Source organism: Brachyhypopomus gauderio, chromosome 10 (genome assembly GCF_052324685.1).
Source record: "Brachyhypopomus gauderio isolate BG-103 chromosome 10, BGAUD_0.2, whole genome shotgun sequence".
NCBI lineage: Eukaryota > Metazoa > Chordata > Actinopteri > Gymnotiformes > Hypopomidae > Brachyhypopomus > Brachyhypopomus gauderio.
The window spans coordinates 16,436,492-16,460,323 of NC_135220.1; the positions used below are offsets into that span (position 1 = coordinate 16,436,492).

General features: G+C 46.4%; 1 protein-coding gene and 1 long non-coding RNA gene across 3 annotated transcripts in view; one reads left to right on the forward strand and one right to left on the reverse strand.

Moving 5' to 3' along the window:
- The window catches only part of slc12a2 (solute carrier family 12 member 2), a 46,426-nt gene extending 29,343 nt beyond the window's left edge, over positions 1-17,083 (reverse strand). The window contains exons 1-2 of one of the 2 annotated variants that reach the window (XM_077019988.1): positions 16,125-17,083; positions 926-1,045 (exon numbers count right to left, since the gene is read on the reverse strand). In XM_077019988.1, the coding sequence (XP_076876103.1) occupies positions 926-1,045; positions 16,125-16,676 (672 nt within the window). In that variant the 5' untranslated portion in view covers positions 16,677-17,083. The remainder of the gene's footprint in view (positions 1-925; positions 1,046-16,124) is intronic. The other variant, XM_077019987.1, reaches the window with a different exon arrangement.
- A 3,873-nt stretch (positions 17,084-20,956) lies between these two features.
- Positions 20,957-22,990, forward strand: LOC143524912 (uncharacterized). The gene is made up of 3 exons (XR_013133513.1): positions 20,957-21,077; positions 21,606-21,742; positions 21,928-22,990. It is a non-coding gene; the product is annotated as an uncharacterized LOC143524912 (long non-coding RNA).
- Positions 22,991-23,832: the final 842 nt, after the last annotated feature.

Genomic DNA, 23,832 nt, shown 5'->3' on the forward strand with positions numbered 1-23,832 from the left:
GGTGTGCCTGGGGACTCGAGCGCAACACATTGATGACAAGCCTAGAATGAATCTTTGCATTCAATCTCTCAGTAGGGTTGGATGGTAATAGCTAATAAAACGCAAAGTCATTAAGATACTCATAAATCTCAAATTCTTAATCTGCAACCCCTTTAATCAGTCGGACGTATCACAATGATTTCATCTCCTCTTATGGCCCTTAAGGCATTTCTTTCTGCCCTAGATAATTATATACACTATATTCTCTTTTGCGTTAATTTTATTCAGAGAAGCACATGATGGGTCATGCCGGTGGAGTAACCATAATCTGGGAAACTGCAGCAGAGGCAGGACTATGAGCAGCCTGGGTAGAGGGGCGGGACAAGAGACCGTCTGGACGGAGGTGGGGCGTGGACACAGTCTGGATAGAGGGGGCGGGGCAAGAGACAGTCTGGACAGAGGGGGCGGGGCAAGAGACAGTCTGGACAGAGGGGGCGGGGCAAGAGACAGTCTGGACAGATGGGCTGGGGCAGGAGACAGCCTGGACAGAGGTGGGCGTGGACACAGCCTGGACAAAGGGAGGTGGGGCAAGAGACAGTCTGGATAGAGGGGGGCGTGGACACAGCCTGGACAAAGGGAGGTGGGGCAGGAGACAGTCTGGACAGAGGGGGGCGTGGACACAAACTTCCAGAGGGAAAAAAAGCCAGAGGAGGAATTCTCACTCCAACCAGTAGGACTTCACATGTGCACTAGAAATGAAACCACATGGCCCGGGTGTCACTAGCACCATGCTGTACAGACTACAAGACGCACTAGAAGTGCTTATGAATAAAGTCAGACAAGGTCCAAGGCCCAGAATGGAGGCAGTTAGGCGAACGCCAGCATCCCCGGCACCTTGACCGACCACCCGAGCCTCCACGGACACCAGCAGAGCCAGAGCACTCACCAGTACGCCCTTCACCCAGCCGAACTTCACCACTCCTTTGGACTCCGCCGCCTCTTTGGCCGCGGCCTCCTCGGCCGGCGTCAGGTCGTCGCCGTTGGCGAATCCATCCTCAAAAGGCTCCTTCAACGACAGACAGACACCAGCGTTAATAAAACGCCACCAAACGTGAATAAAGACGCCACTGCATTAGTACTGCAAGAGACAAAGGGTCACGTGACATGACTGTAAAGTGATTTCTGGTGAGTTATAGTGAACGAAAGTGCACTCTGCTTTAAGCCTGTGAAGTGCTCATCAGTGTGAAACTGACGATAAAAAAAAAAAAAAAAGTATTACCAGGAGACAATATATCGACATGGTCAGATGTTCTAAATCCAGATACAGTGTCATCCTAGTCTAACAGTGCGTTTAGTGGAAAACCCCCACTGACTGTGGTATTTAGGTTACCCTGGTCCAAGTGTACTCTATGCCCGGAAAACACAGCCCTCTGTTTGACAGAAGTGCGTTTATACTTCTCGTGGTACATTTAAATTCCTCTCATTCTGTCAGTTTCCTTTCTCCTTTTCCCCCTCTGCTCCACCGCTCCTCTCTTTTGTTGGAGTCATTCTCCCTCACACACACACACACACACACACACACACACACACACACTTATCCGTCCTTGTATCTCTAGAAGGTCAAAGACAGGAAGACTCCCTCCTGTGCAGGGACAATGCCATGCCGGCTCTGTGGACGGCGGCTGCGTGCGGTCGGTTGACGATGTCCCCGGGATCCTCCCTACAGTCGCCTCTCCCAGCGGAGACACAAAGGGGAGCCTTTTACAATCAGCCATGGCAAAGTTTAGTCCGTCACTCAGTCTCGTTAAAAAAAAGGCAGATAGGCCAAAAACAAGTCGCTCAGGCACCCCAGAGGACAGACACACAACAATGCATTTGGCAAGCTCCTCAACACGCACACCTAAATTAACCACCACCCATGCAGAGAAAGTTGATGGCGCTTCAATGGAAATTAGATACACCTGGGACTTGAGGGCATTTTTGGAAGGATTTTTTTTTTTTTTGGGGGGGGGGGGGGGGGGGGGGGGTTAGATGCCACCGTTGCACAGGGGGCACATGGGCATGTTGGAGCCTGAAGTAACTCTGCTCCAGACGGCCCGAAATGATCGCCTCTCAAACTTCGACACCAAGTCTTCTCCCTGCACACAAATGCGTGTTCTAGGGATCGGCAAACCGCAGTTATCATAATCATGACACCCAGGCCTCCATTACGGAGAGCTGACATGTGACATTTATGTGGCAAATGGATCACCCTGGGAGATATGGATCACCCTGGGACAGACACGGCTTTCTTGAGCTGTTGCCATTCAACAAACTAATAATGCGATGCAGTCACGAGTACAGTACATTTCATTATACTGCACACAAGTCTACGTTACAAATATACTCTTAACTGCAATATGAAGCGTGTACAGGTATAATCACAACATGAAGCAAACAAATATTTGTGCAGAGATACAAGCAATGGGTAGACTGGATGGACTGGGTCGATCACATATCGCGTGTTAGGTTAGGGGTCGGGTTCAATTTAGGGTTTAACCTTGGGTCCACAGTCCCATTTCCAGATCTTGACCCTTGTACTTGACCCCTTGTTGTTGTCCTCCCGTAGCTGGAGACACTTCTGTCCATCAACCGCAAAACTGCGGCAGCCACTGAGAGAGGGTTCAAGGACAAATGCGTCGCCATGGCCGGTTATTCTGAGCACAGGTTCACAACTAAAGCCACTACGATGGCTGGAGAAAAAGAAAAAGAAAAAAAAAAAAAAACCACCATGTAACACAAGCATGCTGCTCCTTGATCTGCAGAGAAGGTCCATTCTTAGTTTACTGTAACAAAATCATCGTCTGCGCCCCAGAACGTTCCAGAGCAGACTGTAAAGAGATCGGGCTGTTATTAAGGCGCGGTACGGAGGGCGACGCCGTATGAATTAAACAGCAACGCGGCACCTTCGGTTCAGGACCCAGCGTGTGACGTGGACACGAGGGGTTGTGGGGGACGGGGGGTGGGGAGGATCACCTGAGCCATCTGTTAACATGAGCTCTGTGCCCGAGTCTGCCACGACATCGTCAAGCACCACCAAGGCCCTGGCTACGGAGGGGCGGAAGACTGCAGGCGGAGGAGGAGGAAGGAAACGGAAATCGATGCTCCGTGCGGCTGCTGGAGTTTGCCGGCATGCCTGACGCGGGTGACGTGGATGTCTGACAAGAGGGTACAGCAACAGCAGGTGAACAGGTGATGGTAGAAAGCAGAAGCACAAGCGATAGCCAAGCCAAATTAAAACAAGCAGACTGTCTGGGCACGCAGTGAAAACTGGCCAGGAAAGTTCCGGTTATTAGCACAAACCTTGTGCATTGTGGGTAGCATTATGAAGAGAGATCAAGGATGAAAATTGGTCTTGAGGCTTCCAAAAGAATCTAAAGGACAAAAGGTCATTGGTTCAGGATGTGATCCCACTCCATCTGACATGTGGTCTTTAATTCACGAGTCAGAATTCAGGAAACCAGGATAGCGAGTCGTCCACCGAGCTGGCAGCTTCAACATCAGCTCTCGAGCCTTTAATGAGGAGAGCGTCTTCATGCTTCTACATGGACAGGAAAACAAAGGGCCTGTTCTCTACAGGAGTGGAGACTGGAGATGTGCTGGGAGTGAACCACATCACCGTCAACGAGCACTCAATGGTGCTCCAACTCTCCATCGAGACATCTTCCATCTTCAGCGCCCCCACCACTCCACTACCACCATCAATGATGACGCACGGAACAACACAGTATCCATCGGTCCAATAACAAATGGCAAGAAGTTCCATAGACTGTTGGAAGGATCAGAAGAGCTCCAGGTCTTAGACCTTTAGAAAGATCTCCATGTTCTGTCAAGTCTCAAAAAATAATAATACTACAAGGTACTAATAAAGCTAGAATGTTCCAAAGTGATCTCATGAAGCTGAATTTACGCACACATCTCCGTAATCATTTAATCATCGTTTGTGTTTGTTTTAGTGGCTCCTGGATGGAGAGAGAGAGAGAGAGAGAGAGAGACGCCAAGCCTGCTGAGGGCTGGACTAGATTTATGACGTTCTGACACCGCGACCACGGAGTGCAGTACAAAGCCAGTATTCAGGAGTCACGGTGCTCACGCTCCTCCACACGATTCAAGTCCTCATTCCAACAGCCCCTGCCAGGTGTCACGGTCGTAACGCAAATGTGTTAACGAGAGCTTGGACAAGCTGAACCAAGATCATCACACACGGCACGAGCAACTGAGCCCACTCAAAGCCCAGGACCCAAAAATAGCCAGCACGCACGACGGCTGCTGGAGAATCTGCTGGTGGTGGAGGGGGATGTTGGGAAGGTTCTGACGGAGGCGTCTCCAACAGCTGGGAGAGAGGCAGCGATGGACGAGGGTTTGGCGTTTACAGGAGCACCTCCTCTACTTCCGTTTCCAGAGCGTTTAGCATAGTGACGTACGTTCTACACACTAAAAACGGTAAACAAACAAAATTACATTTGGGGAAGGAAAAAAAATAAAAAAGTCATTAGGAGAACAGCCAAGCTCGTAATGTCCTATTCCAGCAGGGCTCACCTTGCACAGATTTAATTCATGGATGTATTGTGAAATGAAATGAAGCAGTTGCATAGTTACACGTTTTCCCCCAGTATACACAGCGTGGCCTGTAGTGCATTTGGGGGGGGGGGGGGGGGGGGTGGTGTGCATGCTTCAGTAAAAAAAAATTAAATAACCCAGACATGTTCCAAAAGCAAGAGGCTGGTCTCACCTCTCCCCTCCTGTTTTTCAGAGCTCAGTGGCACTTTCATACAGTCTTGTGCAACCCTTAATGTCACGAGCTTGACGAAGGTGAAACTGAACTCAGACCTGGGTGAGGCGCGTCGACACATGTCGGCACGTTTCTGCTGGGAGGTGTATGCTGCAGTGCGTTTTGGCATTCACCGTTTACAAACGCAGTTCTGCACAAGATCCGTGGCACATGTCTATTAAAAGACCACCTTTCCATGTTAACAACATTTAGGATATTCAGTGACCTGTAGCTGAGCATAATTTGTTCCCAGAGTAAAGGCAGTTAAGGGGCAGATCGAAAAAGCTCTCAAACAACTCCTCAAAACGACAAGGCATGTCAATCATTGTTCATTTCAAGTCATTAATCACCATGACAGGTCATATATCTCCAGAAACAACATCTCAGGAACTCCACTTTCTCATATTCATACATGTTTATAGAGTGTTGCCTTCATTTTAGGACTTGCATAACACCCCCCAACAGGCTGAAGGAGAGCAAACACGTTCGTTTACACATCCACTCACTACACACAGTCCCTGCTTTTCATTTCAAATGCAATACCGGTGAGGAGGATGCAATGCAACACACACACACACACACACACACACACACACACACACACACACACACACACACACACACACACAGGACACACAGGACACACACTGGGTGCTTATTTGCATTAAGAAACAAAAACCTTTTAAATCAAACTTCATTTTAGACCATCAAGCAGATATGAAAATGCACAGAAAAATAAAACCCATAAAGCGCTTTCAGAGCACAGCCGGGCTGCCCGTGCCCTGGTCCAAGCAGAGTCCCTCGACCGAGTGCTGCCGCACTACTAATGATCTGCTGACGGTGTCTTTTTCTGCTGCAGCACGCTGAGGGCATCAGAGACGTTCAGAGACACATGTTCCCCATTCGTGTGATCCGGAGACACATTGCACAGTCACCCACGTCACTTCATTAGTCTCCGTTGACCTTGCAACCCTGTCCTACAGTAATTAAACCTCATCTGGGAACAGAGCATTAAGCAGCAACGTCCAAACAGGAAATGAGTAGCAGCCTCCCCAAAGCATGCTGGGATATGAAAACAGATCCCCTGGTTAAAAGCTAAATATACATGTTAAAAAACATGCTTTAGTCAAATCAAGAGTGAAATATGGATGACGTTGTGTAGAGGGATGGAACGAATGAAAATAGCCTACATTTACAAAGTAAGAACCACACACACACACACACGCACGCACCTCTGCGGTGGGATGCGACATTTCAGAATCACTGGCACCAGTTTTTGAGATAACAATCAAGGTATTGGGAACTGGTAAGGAGTGTGTGTGTGTGTGTGTGTGTGTGTGTGTGTGTGTGTGTGTGTGTGTGTGTGTGTGTGGTGTTCAGTGCACCATGCCATTACAGAGTGCTTTTGATTGATCAAACTGAGGTTTATGGTGAAACACTGACCAAATAATTAATAGTGTTAATTATTAAAAGCAATGTGTGCTTGTGTGCAGTGACCTCACTGCCAGGCAACATGTGCAGACGCCTGCCCAACCCCCAGAATACGATCAGTGGCTTTAACTCTGTGGAGGTAGCACACCTGCAGCAGACCTTCAAAGGCACCACAGCCTTAGCGAGGGCATCAGACCCGAGCTCCCTTCTTCATCCTCCGTAACGCCATGTCACGCCTGACCCACAGAGGAGCAGGGACGGTCACCTCCTTCCTCCACGCTGCCTGAAGGCTGGATGGGTTTGTTTCATTGATTTGTGCGGGGGGACAACATCTGCTTACTTTGTCTTTGAAGGGTTCTTTTCCTTAGTTACAACAGCTGTGTCAGTATACAGTGCAAGAGTGTGATTAGAGGGTGATGGTTCTTAGAATTCAAGGACCAGATCAGAAATATGCTGTGTATGTGGGGGGGGGGGGGATTACGACTTGTCTGCTCAGGTAGAGACCAGCCGGCGCAGGACAACTGCGGCTCAGGTAGAGCGCACGGACGAGCCGCTGGGACAAAGGAACAGGAAGCATTCGACTGCAGCGCAAAACCCAGAGCAAGCGGTGCAGAGCAGAGCCAAGTGTAAACGTTTCAGTCCCTCGTCCAGGTAGACCTGTTGGGGAAGGAATCGAGTGTGCAGTACGAGTGTGCAGTACGAGAGCCTTCAATGCACACTTTGTTCACCTTCACACTGCCAAAAACATAGATGAAATAAATGAACTCTGAATCCTGATAGGTTCTAACAAGGAACTGCTAGAAGCTCAACTAGACATGACTCTTACAGAACATGTTCCCTCCTCATTTTGTCATTCATCCTCTTAATAATAATAATAATTTTCATAAACTGACTATCTCCAATTCAAAATATTACCCACCAACCAATAAAAGCCTCCCTTACCCCCTCCCGCCCCCTCAATTCAGAACTACATCAGGGATTCAGAGGCCCAAGCGTCCCGCGGAGGCCCGTCCCGCGGAGGCCCGTCCATCGAGGCCGTGCCGGCACCCTGCTGCCTCGAGTCAGAACGCGGCCACAACGGGGAGTCGGCCGGATCCATTTCTAAACAGGAAATGAGTACTTTTCCCATAGTCCCTGCACAGCCAGTGGCATAAAGTAGCACTGAACTTGGTAAACTGCCTCCTCCGAGCGGTTCACCTTGAGGAGAGGTGGGGGGGACCTGCCCCCTCAAAGAGCCCTTTGTTTAGAAATTGCAATTAGAACTCAGCGTTGCGCAAGCCTTCCGAGCCTTCGAAAGGGCACTTTGTTTGTCTTTCACGAGAAGTCGATTGGAGAAGGAACGCGGATCCGGACGTTCAAGAGGCCTCCGCCCCCTGGCCGTGGTCACCACGAAGGGCACTGTTCCTCCTCCGTGACCTGCACGCCACCGAGCCTTGAGGGGGCGCCGTGGAGCCATTCACAGCATCATACGTACCCGTTATTAGTACATATGTTTCCGTGGAGTTCTCTCCAGGGACTACATGACCATGGCTCACTCAGTGGAATCAACTCGTTTCCTGTGTCTATTTATTTATTTATCAAGCATGTAGGATGTGTAGCATGTAGGATGCTACATGAAAATGGTCTACAACGACAAATTGGTAAAGAAACTTTATACTCCGTATATGTACATCTATATAAGCTCATTTAGGCTAATGCAGACAGGCATATTTGCTTCAGATGTTCATGTTTTATTTAATTGGTAGCAGCAGTCTGGAAGGCACACGCACACACACACACACACACCTCCAGTCATGCACTTCCACAAGGGACTCCATGAACATGGTAAGGTCCTTAGCAACCTGTTCATGGAGTCTCTGCCCTGGTCTTTTCATTTGCCCTCACACACGTTAGTTTCCCCTGTGAGAGACACTAAAGAGCTAAACTCAGGCAGGGACAGAAATGCCTGCATTGAGAACTACATTTCTGATTGCTGTCAGTAAAAAAAACATGATAAGTGCATAAGCATGAGATTACTGTCTGGACAAAATGTACCAAGACCAGCAGGGACAGAACCAGGGACCCGACGGGACACACATGTCCCGCGACCCCCTGCACACGGGCCTCCCACCTCCTCTCCGTCCTCCACCAGAGCTGCAGGCACCGGGTGGGGGTCACAAAGGGTTAGAGCAAAACGTCCAGCAGACACGCGGCCGGACAATCAGCAGGTGGTGTGTTTATGTTCCCAATGGACTGTTGTTTACACACCAGTCACCTGATATCGTGTGAAAACCTGTTAGCTGTGGACAAAACTGCAGCGAGGCACATGTCCACACGACCGTCCCACTCCCGCAAAAATGGGGACAGTTCCGGAGAATTCTCTCAGAGAATAGAGAGAAAAGGTGGGGAGTTTACAGAGTTGGGACAACAGACACCTCTGTGTTTTGCTTTAAACACAAACGCAGGCAGAAACAGACTGAAGGTAGAAGCGTTTGCTAATCTGATTTTAAAACTAAAACTAAACGAAAAGTGTTTATTTTATTATTATTATTATTATTATTATTATTATTATTATTATTATTATTATTATTTGCATACTAAAATATGTAACAGGCTCCTTCATGTTTATCCAGAGGTATGTGGTGATATTTGAGTCCATATTTCATATGTTGGGAACAAGTTCTTACTGCTCGACTGATGGGATTGATGCCAGTGCTGATATTTAGACAGCAGTGGGGCTGATGGCTGATATACGATGACCATGTCCTGTTGTTGTTTTGTTATCACATATTATTGAATAATAACAACAAGTAAACTCTAATGTCTGAATTATCCATGTTTGCTTAAGTAGAACTGCATTCTGTCTGTTTCACTTATTTGAAATAAAAATGTATCACCTAAATAATCAAATGTAATTAATAATGTAAATGTAATCAAAATAAATAAATAAACAAATCCCGCCCCTTGGCCTGGAAAACATTCTGGAAATGGCAATAGGCTTCCACTACCACTACAACAACTTCAGAGCTGACATCTTTTAGGAGGGGAGAACATAGCAAGGGGAAAAAATAAAAGTTAAACAAATACATGTCAAGAAACTAGGCATAAATAACGTGTGCATGATAAACAAAGCCACAGCAATGCAATCTGATCTCATCTCAGTCGCAGCCAAACAGGGCTTCCTCACTAGGCAACCGAGCCTCTCGCTGTTGCCGGGAGATCACCTGCAACACAGCAACGATAAAAGTTGGAACCCAAAACAATTGAAAAGCAAAAAGCCGTCAGCTAGACAAGGCACTGGGTTCAGACAGCTCAGACCCAATCAGTTCCTCTCCAGAGCTGAGGAGAGCAATGAAGTGGTGCTTTTTAGGAGACAGCCTCTCTGATGAGCATCTCCAGTAGTCCAAATTTCTTTTACATAATGGGGGGGGGGGGGGGGGGGGTAAGAACGGCGGTAAGCGAGCGAGGAGTTCTGGAAACTGCGGCGAAGTGTTCTAGTAGCCGCAGCGCTGCAGAAACACGTCGTCACTGGGCTCATGAGCTCGATCTGGGGTCTTCCCAACCAGCATGCTAATATCACGAAGGTCACAGGCTGTTTCATCCTTAAAGGAACTTGATCTGTACATGATGATGAAGATCCACCTTCTAGAAATTTCTACTCTTAACCACTTTTTAAGTAGCTGATAAGATAACGGTATTACTCCCCTATTTAATAGTTCTGTAAAAAATACTGAAGCCAAAAAAGCTGCGGCAGTTTTGGCGTTTTAAATAATAATCTACATAAATGATGTGGCTCGGAAGTGTTAAAACTTCACTTCTGCAAAAACTAAAAGGGAAACGCTGTCCAATGAGGGCCAGCCCACTGGCGGCTGAGAAAAGACTCTGAGAGAAAACCCGCAGACCAGGCCGTGCCCTCAACACGGTCATAACACCTGTGAGACTCTGCCAGCATTTACATTACAGCAGCAGGAGGCCCACAGCCTCCACTGTGGTAACCACAGACAGCAGCAACAGTACGGCGCTGTGGAGCCCATGGGTGCGATGACAATGCCTGCCACCAGCTCACTTCCTACTCCTGACATCACAACATAGAGGATGAGCTCGTGGCCTCAAAGACAACAAGATGGCAGGATGGAGGGAAAGAGAGAGAGAGAGAGAGAGAGAGAGAGAGAGAGCTAGCAAGGAGGAGAGAGTGAGTGTGAGAGAGAGAGAAAGAGCGAATGTGTTTGTGTGTGTGTGAGAGAGAGAGAGAGAGAGAGAGAGAGAGAGAGAGAGAGAGCTAGCAAGGAGGAGTGAATGAGTGGGTGTGAGAGAGAGAAAGAGCAAATGTGTTTGTGTACATGAGAGTGTGTGTGAGAGCGAAAGAGGGGGGGGAAGGTAGAGTGAGATCTGATCAACACAGAACCACGTGTAGGCAGCCATTGCCAGCTTCGACATCTACACAGTTCTTCCTGTGTTAGCCAAGCTCACCAACTTCCCTTTTAACACTTATAACTCTGTTTCAATGTTTGCTATCCTGCTTCTGCCAGCATTTACTCAGGACACATTAGCATTAAGGAGATAAAGTGCTCGACTAACGCATTCACTTCTCACTCTGAGGACCTGAGCACTGCCACACAAGAAACAGAATCTCTCCAAGAAATTTTTTTTAGCCTTTAACCATCTTTGTTTCCCCAACCTAGAGGAAGCAGAGGCAACAGGTGAGGGTGCGTTATGACCCACGCTAATACGACACCGGCGGGGCAGGTGAGTAAAGAACAGCCCCTCTAAAAGGCCATTTGATGCCTGTCCCAACAACCTTTGCTGGTTACAGATCCTCTAGGCATTTTGGGTCAGTCCCACCTGCCGCTGAAGGCCAGTGCAAAGTTTTTGAGTCACTGAGGGGCTAAAATTCCATTCCATGTGTTTTATGGTTAACATGCAAGTGCAACACTGCGAGATCAAACTAATGTGAAAGAAACAAAACCAACGCGGGTTGGGACATGGACCCGTCGAGCACTGCGGTTCCGTCTGCGAGGGCGACACGTTCCAATGTGTCACGCCATTGTGCAGCTGACACCAGAGCCACAGGAGGCTACCTGTCGTGCTCTACCCACTGCTCCACCATTCTCCCCATGCCTACCCTAGAGACTGGCATCACCATGGTGACGGGAAGTGCTAGGCAACTGCTGCCTCCCCACCCCCAGCCTGCTTTGGCCTTTAAAAGCACACCTGGCTTCAACACACCTGGCTTTAAGACGACTCCTGTCGTTAGCGCTCAGCTCCTCACGCAGACGACCAAATGACGGCAAAGTCACTTGCATTTCAGTTCTGCAATGAAGCAATTTTCATCAGCTAGTAACCGAGAGTTAAATGACACTATAATAAAAATCTTATTAGAAATGAAGCAGGCTGAAGACAAGTCACACACACTGGGGGAGATGTGGTGGGAGTGTGTGCAGTGTTCTGGGGGGATATCACGTATGGGGAAGCACGGATCAAAAACGTGGGCTGAACGCAACGTGCCCCATAAAATGGCGTGGGAGAACATACAAAGGTCGGGCGTCACAACAAGGTCACAGAAATAATCACCCGTCATACGTAAATGCATCGTGCTTCAGGCAAACCACACAGTGAGGATACATGTACTACACTCGCGGCCTCTGAGGAAGTCCTCCGCGATTGGGAAACACTTCCAAACAGGAAGCATAATGAACGACTTCAGTGGCATAAAAACGAGGTTGTCAGATTCAGAGATTACAGATTATCGCCAACCTCAGAGCACCATTCAGGCTATACACCCAAGGGCTTTTTCAAAAAGTTTATAATTTATAATTTATCATTTATAATGTCTCCCTCGTCTTGGACAGGAATGCAGTATTTTATTGACATTTTTGTCACTATTTTCTGAGTCTCTCGATCTCTCCACTCCGCAAAGTTTACAGACTAATAATAGTCCATCCAAAGATATAGATAGCTATAGCCTCACTATAGTACAAACAAATAGTTACGCTGACAGACAAGTAGTTAGGCAGAACTACATAGTTTTATTGATGCCTCAAGCAAACTGTTTTGTTACAGCAGCGTCAGGGAACATGTAAGATAATCTAGTAACAATGTCAAAGTGGCAGCCCATTTTTTCACCAGCACAAAGGAGGTTCACTGCACCGGTAGCACAATACATGTAATCTGTAAATGTTAAGATGCAAGCCAAGAAGTTTAGTAAATCTATGCAGCTAGAGTAGATTCATCATGTTTTTTTTATTGTGGGCCAATATGTCTTTTTAAAATGAACATCAATTCGCAAATATATATATCCAGGAAGATTAAGTGTAGTTTTAGATAAAAGGAAAAACTGAAAAGTCTGCCTTACATCCCCAAACCCTAGCAGCCATGAGGGAGACCTCACAACAAACTCTGGGTTGAGTCTCAGCAGTGCCACATGTCCTCTACACCTGGGAGTGAAGGGGCCGCCCCCTGTGCCCTTACACAATGTAGTAGTCCCATGGTCATGTGCAGGCTCACATGGAAGAATCAGGTTTCGCATCACATCAAAAGTCTCTCAACAGATTGACGTCGTCTGTAAAATTCAATGGAGCTCAGGTATCACCAGTGAACCACGTCTGAGAAACTAGGTTAAAGAGGAAAACAGCACATAAACGTGGTAATCCTGCACGAGCTGACAGAACGTCCAGTTCTGGTGGGTGGAGGCAAGTCTTTGAGTGGGTGGAGGTCTTGAAGTGGGGCAAAACTGCTTTTCACTCCACAGACATACAACACAGGAATTCATAGATCTTAGTTACTTAAGATTCCTTAAAAGCGGCTACACCGATCCTGCCAGCCCGTACTAAATAATATTCACTTCCATATAATGGAACAGTTACACGCGAGTGCCCGTGTAGCAAGTGAAGTTTTCGAATCCAATACGCTGTCGAACTGTGCCAAAAAATGGAAATCAAGTCGCGGCCAAATTAGTCATGCACTGCACTGCATTTGAGAAACAATGTTATAAAATCCATTTAAATGGGTATTTGGAGGATAGTTTAACGGTTCTTTCCACACCTTGGCAGCTTTCTAAAGTCCTTCTGTGTCGATGACGTCAGAACTCCACCTCCACATGGCAGCGAAGCAGACATCAATATTTCAGCATGGCCTGCTTCTGCTCCAGCTCACCGTGCTGGATAGATGTGACCTGTCAGTTTCCCTCCGGGGCTGGTCAACATCTTCCCGGTCCAGGCACGAGTCTCGCGGCCTACGAGTCTTCCCACCGCCGTGACCGGCCGACGGAGAAGCCGGCTAGCGTGAGGAGGGGCAAACGGACGTATAGGTGGGCATCTCAGCGAAGGCGACAGCCCAGAGTGTGAGGGCACGTACTGTGGGCGCAGAGGGTCAAACCACGTGTCCTGTGCCATTATATGGCCGCAGCAAAACTACATCGACACACGAATGGATTTCTGTTTCAGATCCACTCAGGGCAGCCAACAAAACAATTTCCATTCAGTCAGGGATTACCAGCAAGTAGCAGCCGCCAGATAACTACAGTAGGAAAAACTAGTTGAATCTGAAAACATGGCAGCGTTGAATTCGAGCACAAGTCTTACATAAACAGGAGTGTGGCACTGAAAAGAACACAGAAAGGTTTAGGCACCACAGCTCCCACAGGGGAAATGGGGTTTAGTGGTGGAGAGGGATAAGTAGCAATCTTAGCCATCAGTGGAAAAGATCCCTACAGCTAACAGTCACATGACAACAAGAGGTTACACTATGAACTGTATTGAGAGTTATTGATTATACATAAAGGCCAAAACTTGGCTAATTACCAGTAACGGCAGCCTTAGACATGAAGCACAGGAAGTGATGTATACTGCATGTAATTAAACTTCTAAACTTGTTCCAATGCAGAAACTACTGACCTGACCTTTATCTGGTTACTGACAGCTGCTTTAGTGAGTCACACATGTAGCCCAAAGTGAGACAATGTTTTAAAGAAAGAAGAATAAAATCTATTCAATGACAAACTATGACTGTCTTGCCCTGGGTCAGTGAGAAAGTGAATAAAGGACAGACTAGAGTCAAATGGGGTGGGGGCAGAGACAGAGACACAGGGACAGAGACACAGGGACAGAGATATAGTAAGCCAAGCTGGAACAGCTCAACACTAAGTCCTAAGCATGCTTGACCCTTTCCACCCTCACTGGGGAGCATGTGATAACAGCAGAGCCAAGCAATATACACTAAATACTAACACCAGCAAATGTGCCTTTGGGTCAATGTGTGCAGTGCAGCTGATGCCTTCAGGGAGACCTAAACTATGACGGCCTGGTGCTCAGTCTCTGAAGGCCATGTATCTTGAACGAACACTGTGCTTTTACAGGCTGGCCAAATAAAACAGGAGGGGAGAGCACAACTGAGCAAACGTACGACCCTGTAGGTGGAAACGTGGCGTTTTCTGAGCGTTTTCCCCTCATCTTGAGCAGCGCGTGTTAATGTCTCTCCCACAAAACAAGGTCTTTGCTCAAACGTCATACTCTACCTTCCAACATCAACATGCATCTGCCTGAAATCCTAAACCAGCGTTTTCGCTTTGCGGTCGAGACAATCACCACAAATTAAAAATGTGGTGGAACTGAACCTTGAAGATAAGGCTACAGCACGGCCCGACGACAGCCACTAATCCTGCTAATGAGCGAAGAGTTAAACCAGGAGAGTCAGACGAACTGGGTGTCCCTGCATCCAAACTCTTATGGCCTCTTCTCGGATGCAAGATGTAGAGGTTATAGTGCCGATTCCCACTTCAGTGCGTGAATGTCGACGTCTGTAGTCCTCTGACTACGAGAACACCACACTCATTATTAAGCATGGCCTACTCAGTGAGCTCTGCTTAAAACATTCAGACAGATCAGATAAGCATGTCCATCTTACACAAGTGACCTGGCCATCCCCTCACAAGGCATCTTTAACCAGGGGTTACTCTACTCTCCACACTTACCGACATCACCAGATGAAATAGGTGTGCTCAAGCACTACGACATTTCTATATTTGAAAAGCAAGGAAATGTTGGAAAGTCCCCAAGACAGCTGACTGGCTCACCTGCCCACCCAATCACACGCCGCTGTGGGAGTAATTAGGCTCCCAAACCCAATCACACGCCGCTCCCATCAGCAGATGTGTGTGGCTGTGTCACAAATTTTTAAAGTATTTTGGATTTTGCCATATTGTCTGGCGTCTGCTTGCATCAGGCTAGCAAGGGACAAATGGATTTTTGATGTGATACAGATAACCTTCCTCGAAAGAGACACCAGACTGAATGCTGCCTGTCCTGTAAAACATCAACATGCCCTGTATTGAGGCCAGAATCTTTCCATAAGCAGATATTGATCAGAAAAGGCACAACTATTCAGTATTAGATTAACTAATTAAAATATAATGAATAATATTTAAATGTTCTGTTATAATCATAATCCGCATTTTAAATGACACCATGCACTGCTACACTTCGCGTTTGTGAGTAAATTAACTTAGCCCACAACTTTGGATGTTAGCAATCCCAACTTAGCTGTAAAAGGAGGGTAGAGGTTAAACTGAAATCTGTGGCTGCCAAATGTGACTGCAGAGCCAACAGCACACAGGTCACCATGTCTGATGTTTGTCATCAGATCATAATGAACGAGAAAGGCCAATCAAAATATTAGTGTTGTGATTTCTGCTGCTGGCTGATGCCAGACATCAATATCCATATGCAAATGAATGCTAGAGGATGACAACACGATGAAAAACAGGATGACAACAGGATGACAACATTCTGATTGGTGTTTAACACATTTAGTATGAAGGTGCAGTAGGGATTCGTGTTCTATATACAACTAATTGATGCGCTTGTTAACGAAGACAGCGTGCGGCATCTTGAAGACCACACACGGTCCCCCATCCGAAGTAGGGGCTTACCTTATCTACCTCGTCGTGCAGCTCGGACAGGGTGGGTCTGATCAGCTTCTCCCCCAAGGGCGCTGCGGTCTGTCTGTAGAAATCGATGTTGGGCACAGCATCGATAGTGTTATGGCCAAAAGTCCTCAGGTAATAGGTGTTGGTGTGAGTGTCATAACAGTAGTGTTGCTGGCCGGTGGACGAATGCAGGCTGCCCTCGCTCATCACGGTGTCTCCGTTCTGGAAAGCATCAGCGGGCGCAGCATCCGGGCTGGAGGCCGCGCTCGGGTCCGCAAAGTTCACCACCCGAAACCTGCCCTTCGCCTCCTCGCCACCGACCGTGACATGCTCGGCCGTCTCGTCCGTGTTGGGAGTTGCTTTGGAGTCGGAACCAGGTGTTTCGTCGTTTCCAGAGGCGGCGCCGGCTGCCTCCGCCACCAGGTCCACCTGGAACCGGCTCTGGCTGGGTGTCGGACCCGCCGGTCTCGCGCCACCGTCCACCGTCAGACTGTCCGGTTCTGGTGGAGGGACTTCTCCCTGGGCGGAGGGGGAGAGGCTGCTCGGCGCCGACATGGCAAGTCTTGCCGGTCGCAGAAGGGGGAAAAAAGCTGTTCCGAGGAACGTCCGTTGGAACCCGCGCGCGACGAAAGTGAGAGCGAGCGCACCGCACGCGCGCCAGTTATTGTCTCACGCGCCGCCGCTGCAGCCCAGCCACGTTCTGTTGGGAGCGGAAGACCCGTCTTGGCGCGACAGGCATCAGCTTACAGGTCCGGATGAGGTTTAGAAGCCGCAACGGACCGATCCGAGGTGAGTGTTCCTCTTCAGGCGCACGGCTCTGTACAGACAAGTAATCTAGGTTTTTGTATTTTATTTTCCGATGTTGATAGATGGCTGGCTGGCTCGTTTATCGTGTGATGCTGTAGCGACCTTGCCGCAACTCCTCCTATCGCTGCAGCTACTCTCTCTCGCTGCTATATACACACTGCAGAAGGGCATCGCTCGAGGGGCGGGCTCCTCTCGGAGGAGATCTCGCGAGAGTTCCGGCTTCCTCACAAGGGTGGCGGACGCGCCGAAGGGTGGAGACTACAGTAACGTGATCCTCCTGCACGGAGGACAGGGAGACGAGGGACCAAGTTCACAGCGTTTGTCACTCCGTACGATAATGTGCTGTAAATATGTGTTTGTACTGTGATGTGTTTGCGATCACCATCGTTTTAAGGCTGAACTCCCAAGTGAATCTCTCCATCGATACCTGGTGTTGGATATGTTTGAGGATGGAGAGAAGGGTAAATGTTAAATACAGTGTTAAATACAGTGAGGGTAGTTACTGAGTTGCGAGCTTAATTTCTTTACTTCTTTGTTTATGAACCTTCTCACACGTTGAGTCAGTGTATTTGGCGATGGTCTACATTTAGTCTAGGACTGAATATAATGCTGAATATTCTGAATATTCGTGCGATAAAAGTAAAAATATGATTACAGACCACAACGTTGATAGACCAACGTTTGTGCATGTAAACACCAAACACTAGTGGAGTCCAAGTCTTTATTGTGTTTTTTTACTTTTAGTCTATATTTAGAACCGCCTTACATCCGGCCTATTATGGACAATGGACTTGATTATTTAGCCTACTTACTAAATGACAAATAATTAATTAAAATCCCTTCTCCCCCAAGCAAACCTGGAAGAGTAGTGTGCACTTAGGCTATCGTTAATACCCTATAGATGGATAACACTTCCACTTTACTAAGTCATCCGGTCTGCTTGCATCCTGCATATAATCAGTAGTCAAATGTCAAGAGAACTTGAAAAGGAAAACAGGCTGCTACTACTAGGTCAATGTTGTGTGTGTGTGTGTGTTGAATTTACCTGGTTGACTAATTCTCTTGACCCCAGCAACATTTTTAGTTCTTTAAAACTTTTTTGTCAAAAAGACTTTTCCCTAATTTCTCGGAGGACCTTTGGGACCTGTTGATCTTTGCACCTTTACTGGTGAGAGATATTTAATAACGGGTATTATAGGAACGCTTACTGAACTCATGCCACTGTTGACTTTCTTTGTGAGCCCTTCATCTGTCTCTCTCTCAACCACTGCAGCTGATTGGTCAGGAGTATACCAGGAGTATATTTTGTCACACTTCCAGGAGTATATTTGGTCACATTTCTTGCAGGGCAACGACTACTACTGGAAACCTCCTTTATGTCTCCCTTGCACCTTACAGCTTAGAGAAACACTTGGTGTTGTGAAAATGGAAAACAAGATGTAATTTTATGTAATCTCGAGATGTAATCTCCCATAGTGGACTAGACCGAGTTTATGAGGTTTTTTTAATAACTCCCTTTTAATCAGTTTCTTTTTTATATTATGTAGTTCTCTCTTTTTCTCCTTAGTAGGGGCCTTTTGTTTGTTTACATTTCTTTCTTGTTTTAACTACATGTTCATTATTGTACCTGCTATTGCTTTGGTTTTTCTACCATTTTGGAAAACTCAATAAAAAATAAGTCAAATGTACGACTTCATATCAACCTGTTGCTTTGTGCTATCACTACATAATTATCTTATATTCATAACACACCTACAGATACCACCCATCACCTCAATATAGGTGAAATAAAACAATGAAATAACCAAAAACTAATTTATTATACATAAAAACAGAAAACAAAAACAAAATCAATTTAACAAAATTAATTTTTCATTCTCATGTACTCTCTCTTGTAAGTGGTAGGCTGTTGTGGCTATTAAACAGACAAAGCCTGACCTTTAATGATCCAGAAGGGTGATGAGTGAGGCAGGACAGGGCCAGCTAGGCATGGCCTGATGCTGGGGGCCATGTTGCCTTCAATCTACTAACATTCCACATTCAATGTCCAATTATGTACATCTATGAAACCTTGTAATTGGATATAAAACTCTTTTCTTCCATTCACTACAGCCATTTCCAGACATCTTTAATCCACCCACTGCTTATTCTGTAATCTCACAAATTCTACACAATGGACTGGTTAATAACAAAGACCAGGGTAAATGCCTTAGTGTGGTGTAATTAAACACAGGGTTCACAGAGTGGAAAAAAGCTGCTTCTGTGGTAAGGCTGTCGGGCTGGGATGCATGATGACCCCAGAGCTCTTATTTCAAGCTCTGCTGAGCAGCCAGACGTCCAAATTTCTTCTACGATTTTCTTCTGTCCGTCTAACAGAGGGTGAGCATTGCTGTTTCTCCCTGCTATAGAGACAGGGGCGGCGACCCTGAGCTGGCCACGCCCATTCACTCCTCACCAAGCTGCTATGAAACAATTCAAGGACATGATTTCACTTACATGAGAACTATTGTTGATAGTCCTTTGAAGGCTAATGGGTCTGTGTTTAGGTTTAAACAGATGGTACATGGTCCTTTGCTACATTTGTTTACAGTGTCAGTGCTGCTGGTTTCAGAGCTTTGCACAGTCAGTACTGTTAAGTTTTTATTTTTTATGTTGAGTTTTTACCCACATTTCCAAGCAACTAAATAATTGACTGAAATCTTGAATATGTGTGTGTGTGTGTGTGTGTGTGTGTGTGTGTGTGTGTGTGTGTGTGTGTGTGTGTGTGTGTGTGCAAACTCTGAAAATTATTTTTGTTCAAATTTGAAGAATGGATGTACTGTAAACTGGGAAAGTGGACAATCATTGTTAGGTCCAAAGTGTTCTCTCTCTGTGTCTCTCTCTCTGTCTGTATCTCTCTCTCTCTCTCACTCTCACTCTCACTCTCTCTCTCATTACTTAGAGTCCAGTAATCCTGTTAATAGGATGGGAGTCCACAGGGACATCATTAGTCCTCCATTTCTGCAGGTACAGTGGCACAATCACAAAGAAGAACAGGTCAACACTCTCACCTCTATACTCAGATGCACAGCTGCCCAAATCCCAGAGGAGCTTTGACCACAGCCCACCGGTGTTACTTTGACACACTTCATTTAGAGCGCTGTCCACATGAAGGTCATATTTTTTATTGTGACTTAAAATGATAAAACATGATTTATTACTGACCTTTGAGGTAGATGTAACTAAAATGATCCATAATTTTATTTGCCTGCTACTCTTTTCTAACTTTTTTAATTGAATCCAATTATTTTAGGGTACGTTCTTTGCACTTCCAACTTCGGGGCCTGTCTAAGTCCCAGTATGTTGTCAGAAAGTCATTTTCACCCATGAGTCAGTAATCACAGCTTACCTTTACTCCAACATGAACATCACACATGCGGCTGCAGAGGCCAGCAGACAAACAGACCCACGCCACCTCATCCCAGCTCACCAAAGGCTGGGGCACATCTCGTCTTTTGGTGTCATATTCACTGCCATGAATCACCCGGTGAGAAACAAGACTGAGCCGAGGTTCTGCACCAAAAGTTCTTTGGTTTGGTGAGGCACGGGCTGCATGGCTATTTTCATGCGAGCTGCCAAGCAGACATTCACATGAGCAACCGCCCACCACCCCCATCACCGATCACCCAGGGGTATGTGGGTCATCGTTTGCCCCCCATCACGATCACCCAGGGGTATGTGGGTCATCGTTTGCCCCCCATCACGATCACCCAGGGGAATGTGGGTCATCGTTTGCCCCCCATCACGATCACCCAGGGGTATGTAGGTCATCGTTTGCCCCCCATCACGATCACCCAGGGGTATGTTGGTCATCGTTTGCCCCCCATCACGATCACCCAGGGGTATGTGGGTCATCGTTTGCCTCCCATCACGATCACCCAGGGGTATGTGGGTCATCGTTTGACTCCCCTGTTTTCTCACAATTTCTGGCTATAGAGTGTACTTGAAGTTGCCTGTAAAAGCCCGGGCTGATGGAATGCAAACACAGACTCGGCTCTGGGAAGAGCGTGGCTTCCTCTGGGTGAGTGGTAGGAACTCGGCAGGCACTCTGTCTCTTAGATGCAGGCGCTGCATGCACGACAAGAATCTGGCAGCAGAAGTAAGCCAAAGGTAACAGGTAGCTCACCTTGTTTCGTTTCATTTGACTTGAGTGAGACGAGGCACTTTTTTATGTTAAAAACCGGATTTCCTGGTTGTAGTGAACGCTGTTGCGTTGCAGCTGGAATGTAGCTATCCTAAAATGGTCATTTGTGTAGAGAAGCTCTTCAATGGTAATAATGAAAAAAATGAGGATTTTGTTTCTTGCAATGGTTAGTCAGCGTGCTTATTGCCATATAGTGTATTTTATCATTTCAAAATATATCCTAAATACTTCATAATAGCAAAATAAAAGTTTTACTTTAAACAATTTTTAGTTTGTGATTTGTATAACACTGATGTTACGGCTGCTGTTAATCTCCAACCAAAGAACTGCTAGTGCACTGTTTTGTTCCAAATGAATGCACTCAAACTGCTCTTTAAACCACCATTCTCTTCACTCCAGTGGTCTCTGGCACTAAAAAGAGCCTCAGCTTTATATTTTCAGCTGCGCTCTAACAGGAAAAAGGTGGTGAAGGTTTTCTTGCTGTCTTGATCAAGAGCAGTCTTGGAAGTTTGAAGATATAAAGAAGCGGATGAAAACTTGGGCCACGTGGGGGTGAGAACGCAAGGAAGCCTCTTGCTGTGGAAAAGAAACCTGTCATTCTACCCAATGAGATCAGAGTAGTCATAGAAAGGTCAGTCCTCGTATACAGATGACTTTGATGATGATTCACTGTCTTAAATACAAGGTTTTCTGAAATGTAGAAACCTTTTAATCTTGACATTGCAAGTTTCCTGTTCTTGGACATATGATGTCAAATTACTATAAAATGACAAATGACAGGTGCAGCTATGTTATTCATATTCATGTTATTCATAGGTATGCTATTACCACAGAGGCAGGGATGGACATCATGCTGCATCGTGACTTTGTGCGTAGTGGAGAAGGAGGAGGGAGGGGCAAAGAGCTAGTGTCCAAGATCATGATCAGTCCCTGCATGGACCTGTTAAAAACGAGATCTTCCCCCCTCTGTTTTCTGTCAAAACAGCAAGCCCCGGCCATCTGAATGCTGTGATCTCCTCCCATTTCACCTGGGACTGAACTAATGAAGCTCAGACCACGTTCCATCCTCCGAGGCAAACTCCACATGTTAAATTACCAGGTCCAGTGCAAAGTGAAAGAGACGTGTCATATTTGGAGGTTAAGCTCTAAGATGAACTGACACACTGTGAAAAAGTGAAGCCCGTCTTCCCCTCATATGCCTCTCTTTAAAAACCAGACAGTAGCAGTTAAAAAGCAACAGACAAACACAGAGGCTGAAGTGATTGTTTAATTACATGGATTATTGCAACGTTGTTTCTTAATGCTGCTAAATTAGTACAAGACTTTAATGAGGCTATTTACATTGTTGAGTTCTGTAGGTTTAAGTGCATGCACTGCTAATGACTGTACACCCAAAACGCCACGTTCTGCCACTGCCGTACTTTGTTAAAAAGGTGTCAGCATGTCTAAAGCAGTGCAAACAAAGACAGATCCTTAAGAAAGTCCCCAGAATGAGTGACACGGTGACCAATTCTGGTCGGCCGGGATCGTGAAAATTAGCACAGACTAATCAGAACCGAACAGACCAGACCACATGCACAGGAACAGCTACAGAGTGTACAGGTTACGGGATGTCACTACATTCTGTTGCAACAGTGTCTGAAGCAAACCCGGGCTAAAACGCCCCGAGGTCTTCAGAGCTTCAGGCTAGATTGGGGAACCTGTTCAGTCCAGTCCTGCACAATCAAGACGTACTTCAAGTTATTCGTTTGAACCCTTTGCTCAAGCTACTTTAAAAATGCTTTCACTGAGATACTTTGTAAAGGTCAGACCTTGAAAATCACATGACTTTCATGTGATTGCGTCCATATGTAGTATTAATAAACAGATGTTGAGTGATGTTTGTCATTTCCCTTGACCTTTGGAGCAGGTCACTGAAGGCTGAGTTATGGTAATTGATAGCTGAACATTCGCAGGAAGAGAGTGGAGTTCTTTCAGTACATCATCACTCATTACGTTTGCTGAAGTTTACTGGGCAGAAGTGACGTTGTTATTAAGTAACCATGGAGACCGCCACACCTATGAGCTGTAAAGAGCCTCCCTGGCAACAACGTAAGTAGCAGTGATAGTAGTGGTCACAATGACAGAGACTGTCATGTAATAATTTCAACTCATTTGTTAGTGAAAAAGTATCACAGAAAATACTTTAGTGTTTATTAAAAATGAAACTTTTTGATAGTTGAAAAGAAGAATCTGGTTCAGGTTCTGGATGATGTCTCCATGTATTACCTATCTGAAAAAATTATGTTAAGGGGGGTGCAGTAGGTCTGAAGTTTAATTAATTGTTTTAATACCTCTTCCCACCTGTTGGGGGTGCCGCATCTCTCAGGGCCACAGAAACGGAAGCTTAATCCTTTGCTAACTACTGTGGATAGCTGGTACAAACTGATATTTGGAGCATTGCTGAGATGTGTCCAATGGCTATAATTGAAGCAGCAGTGAAAAGATTTTCATGTAAATATTTATTCGGCAAATAAATAAGGTATTTGGCGACCAGATGTCACACAAAGCTCTAATGCCAGCTTCATGCAAGTACCATTCACACTGCTCTAACACAGAACAGACAGCAGAGTGCTGTGACTCCTGTACAAACCATCAGGCCATTACCACATCCATGACAAGTCAATTAGAACCCACATGCACACGGTGCTGTTGTGCGCTGATAGGCGAGCTCTCAGACTG